Source organism: Drosophila santomea, unplaced genomic scaffold (assembly GCF_016746245.2).
Source record: "Drosophila santomea strain STO CAGO 1482 unplaced genomic scaffold, Prin_Dsan_1.1 Segkk43_quiver_pilon_scaf, whole genome shotgun sequence".
NCBI lineage: Eukaryota > Metazoa > Arthropoda > Insecta > Diptera > Drosophilidae > Drosophila > Drosophila santomea.
This window is the reverse complement of record NW_025318975.1, coordinates 19933-23670: the sequence shown is the minus strand read 5'-3', so window position 1 is coordinate 23670 and position 3738 is coordinate 19933. Positions and strand designations below refer to the sequence as shown.

The window sequence follows — 3738 nt, the reverse complement described above, 5'->3', positions numbered from 1 at the left end:
CAAACATGGCCGTGTTGCAGAGCATTTACACAGAAATCGACGAGGCGAACAAGAACAAGTCCGTTCATGCTGGCAAGCCCATGACGTCATCGAAAATAACATTGAAAATGATGGCAATGTTAACATGTGCGCTAACAGCACCAATGTTAAAGCTAACAGCACCAAAGTGACCATCACTGCCGATAACATGATCGGGGGAGATACCAGTGTTGGAAAGGAGACCGCTAGCAGTGATGATCAACGCCAGAGTACAAATGTAAACAAACTCTTGGAATCGCCAGCAGCAGCGCTTGCCTTGGCAAAAGAGGTCACCATGGAGTACGACGGCAGCGTGTGTGTGCGTAATGGGTCACACAGTTCCAGAACATCGGCAAGATCTACAATTTGGACGACGGCTGCTTGCATATGCTTCTAATTGCCAAGCTGAAAGGGAGTGCACAACGTTGGCTGCACGCAAACACCACGCGAATTCTGGAGTCAACCGATCAGCTGTGTAAGCAGTTAATTGTGTCATTTGGGGTCAAAATGTCCAAAGGAGAATTGAGGAGCGCATTCCAAAAGCGCGAATGCGTTCAGAGGAGAAATTTGCGGCTTATTTCGAGACAAGATGATGCTGGCCAACGATATCAACATCGATCTGGAGGAACTCCTGGAAAACATTATCGAAGGAATTCCGGCACCAGCGCTACGCAATCAGGCCCGCATACAGTGCTTTTCCGAACCGATGCAGGTTTTGAGAGCCTTCTCGGAAGTACGTCTGCCAAAGCACAAGCCGGATAATAGTTCGCCAAAACGCTTCTATGAAGGAGGCCCAGCTAAGAAGGATCTGCGTTGCGCCAACTGCAACTCAAAAGGACACTTCGCCAAGGAGTGCCTGAAGCCGAAGAGAGAGCCCGGATCCTGCTACGCTTGTGGAGCGTTCGGACACTTCGTCGGACAATGCCCGGAGCGCAAGAGCGCCAATATCAACAATTATGTAAGGCAGGTTAAGATTTTTTTCACAGTAGCTATAAAACCCCACTAACTACAGAATGCCTCATAGACACCGGGAGCCCAATATCATTTGCAAAACTAAGCAGTATATCCAGTGAAGTCAATTTAGAGTCTGCTGCTGAAAACTATTTCGGGCTAAATAAAAGCCAACTAATAATACTCGGAAAAACCTTATGTTACATTACAAAAGAAAGAATAAAATGTTATTTTGATTTATACGTAGTTCCAGACGGGTCTATGAGTCATAATGTAATCCTTGGACGAAATTTTATGGAAGCTTGCCAGCTTAAACTGGATCCAGATACTTTGGGAAGGATTACGGTTAACTCATTAAATGAGGAAACAGTTAGTACCTTAGACAATGATACAGTTAGTAATACAGTTAGTGAGACAGTTAGTGATACAGTTAGTAATACAGTTAGTGAGACAGTTAGTGATACAGTTAGTAATACAGTTAGTGAGACAGTTAGTGATACAGTTAGTAATACAGTTAGTGAGACAGTTAGTGATACAGTTAGTGATACAGTTAGTAATACAGTTAGTGAAACAGTTAGTAAAACAGTTAGTGAAACAGATTATGGAACAGTTAGTATAGCAGATATCGAAACGAGTAGTAAAACAGTTAACCCTGCAGTTATTAAAACACTGAACGAAACAGTTATTCCTTTAGGCAGCGTTACAACGGATTCCGCACTTAGTCAGAAATTTTATAATACAGTTAGGCCCAGTTATGAAAAAGCAGTTAGAGAAATTTTTAGCATTGATTACCAAGAGGATGAGCAAATGAATTACATATGCGGCGCAGAAAATGACCGAGCCTTAAACTGTCAATTGAAAGAGATTATCAAAAGCAACTACTTAAATGTTAGAAAGCCTACCGAACCTCTAGTCAGATGTGAAATAAAACTATGTTTAGAAACGTCAAAACCATTTAGCTGCTCACCAAGAAGACTTGCCTACTCAGAAAAGGAGAAATTACAAAAATTGTTAGATGAATATATGAAAGAAGGATTATACGACCTAGTGAATCCGAATATGCTTCGCCAATAGTTTTAGTTAAAAAGAAAACGGGAGACATACGACTATGCATAGACTTTAGAAAACTAAACAAGATATTAATCAAGGACAATTACCCGATACCGCTTATCGATGACCTCTTAGACAAACTAGTTAACAAGAAAATTTTTCGAAACTTGATTTAAAAAACGGTTATTTTCATGTATTTGTTAATAAGGATTCGGTTAAATACACCTCATTTGTTACACCGTTAGGTCAATTCGAGTTCTCAGGATGCCAATGGGGCTAAAAACTGCATCGGCAGTGTTTCAAAGATTTGTAAACAAAATTTTCGAGGATCTCATTAGGGACAACAAAGTAATTGTATACATGGACGACATCATGATCGCCAGCAAGGACACGGAGGAACACTTAAGAACCTTAAAGGAAGTGTTTCTCAGATTAGCTCAAAATAAATTAGAATTAAGAATGGATAAATGTGAGTTTCTTCAAACAAATATTAAGTATTTAGGATTCATTATAAACGGCGAAGGCATTAGGGCAGATGATAAAGGTATAGATGCCATACAACATTTTCCAATTCCAGACAAGATGCAATCCGTTCAAAGTTTCCTAGGTTTATGTTCATACTTTCGTAGATTCATAAAAGATTTTTCAACATTAGCGAAACCGTTATACGACCTCTTGAGAAAAGACGAGAAATTTAAATTTGGAGAAAAAGAAATGAGCTGTTTTCTACGCTCAAGGAAAAGTTAGTGCAGGCGCCGGTTTTAGCCATTTATAATTTCAAAGACGAGATAGAGCTGCACTGTGATGCAAGCGCTCTTGGCTTCGGTGCCGTATTATGTCAAAAGAAAGAGGATGAAAAATTGCACCCCATATTTTATTTCTCAAAACGTACAACAGTCGCTGAGGCAAAATATCACAGTTTCGAACTGGAGACGATGGCAATTATTCACGCACTGAGACGATTTAGAATATACTTTATGGAAACGCTTTAAAATTATTACTGATTGTAATTCACTTACTTTAACACTGAATAAGATTGAACTTAATCCACGAATAGCTAGATGGGCGTTAGAGCTCCAGAACTACGACTATGAACTTATACATAGAGAAGGTAAAAGGATGCAGCATGTAGATGCTCTTAGTAGATGTACGAATATCATGATAGTAGAATCGAATACGTTTGAAGACAATTTAGTAATTTGCCAAGCCAAAGATCAAAAAATTCAAGAAATTAGAAAACTGTTAGAGGAAAATGAACATAAGTTATACGAAATGAGAAACGGAATAATTTATAGAAAATGTAACGACGGCAGACTATTATTTTATGTTCCCACAGACATGGAAGATCATATTCTATTTAAATATCACAATGAGATCGGACACATAGGTAGAGACAAAATGTTAGATATAATTTTGAAATCTTATTGGTTTCCCAATGCCAAAGACAAATGTTTAAGCCATATAGAAAATTGTTTAAAATGTGTTGCGTTCTCCCCTAAGACGGGTAAGGAGGGATTTCTGCACTGCATTCCAAAAGGTAGTCAACCGTTTGAACTAATACATATCGATCATTACGGCCCAGTCGACTCGGGTAGATCCAAAAAACATATTTTTGTTGTCATCGACGGTTTTACTAAGTTCGTACGTTTATACACTACAAAGACCACCAATACAAGAGAAGTCATAACAGCTTTAAAAGACTATTTTAGAGCATACAGC

At 38.9% G+C, this 3738-nt stretch overlaps 1 protein-coding gene across 1 annotated transcript; it reads left to right on the top strand.

Moving 5' to 3' along the window:
• Window positions 1-679: 679 nt before the first annotated feature.
• On the top strand, window positions 680-1246 carry LOC120457553 (zinc finger CCHC domain-containing protein 7-like). Its single transcript, XM_039645091.1, has 2 exons — window positions 680-976; window positions 1031-1246. The coding sequence occupies exons 1-2, from the start codon at window positions 725-727 to the stop codon at window positions 1040-1042; spliced, it is 264 nt and encodes an 87-aa protein (XP_039501025.1). The 5' UTR covers window positions 680-724; the 3' UTR covers window positions 1043-1246.
• Window positions 1247-3738: the final 2492 nt, after the last annotated feature.

Excerpts from the sequence above, each read along its gene's own strand:
- LOC120457553 (XM_039645091.1), top strand. The coding sequence starts at position 725 with ATGCAGGTTTTGAGAGCCTTCTCGGAAGTACGTCTGCCAAAGCACAAG.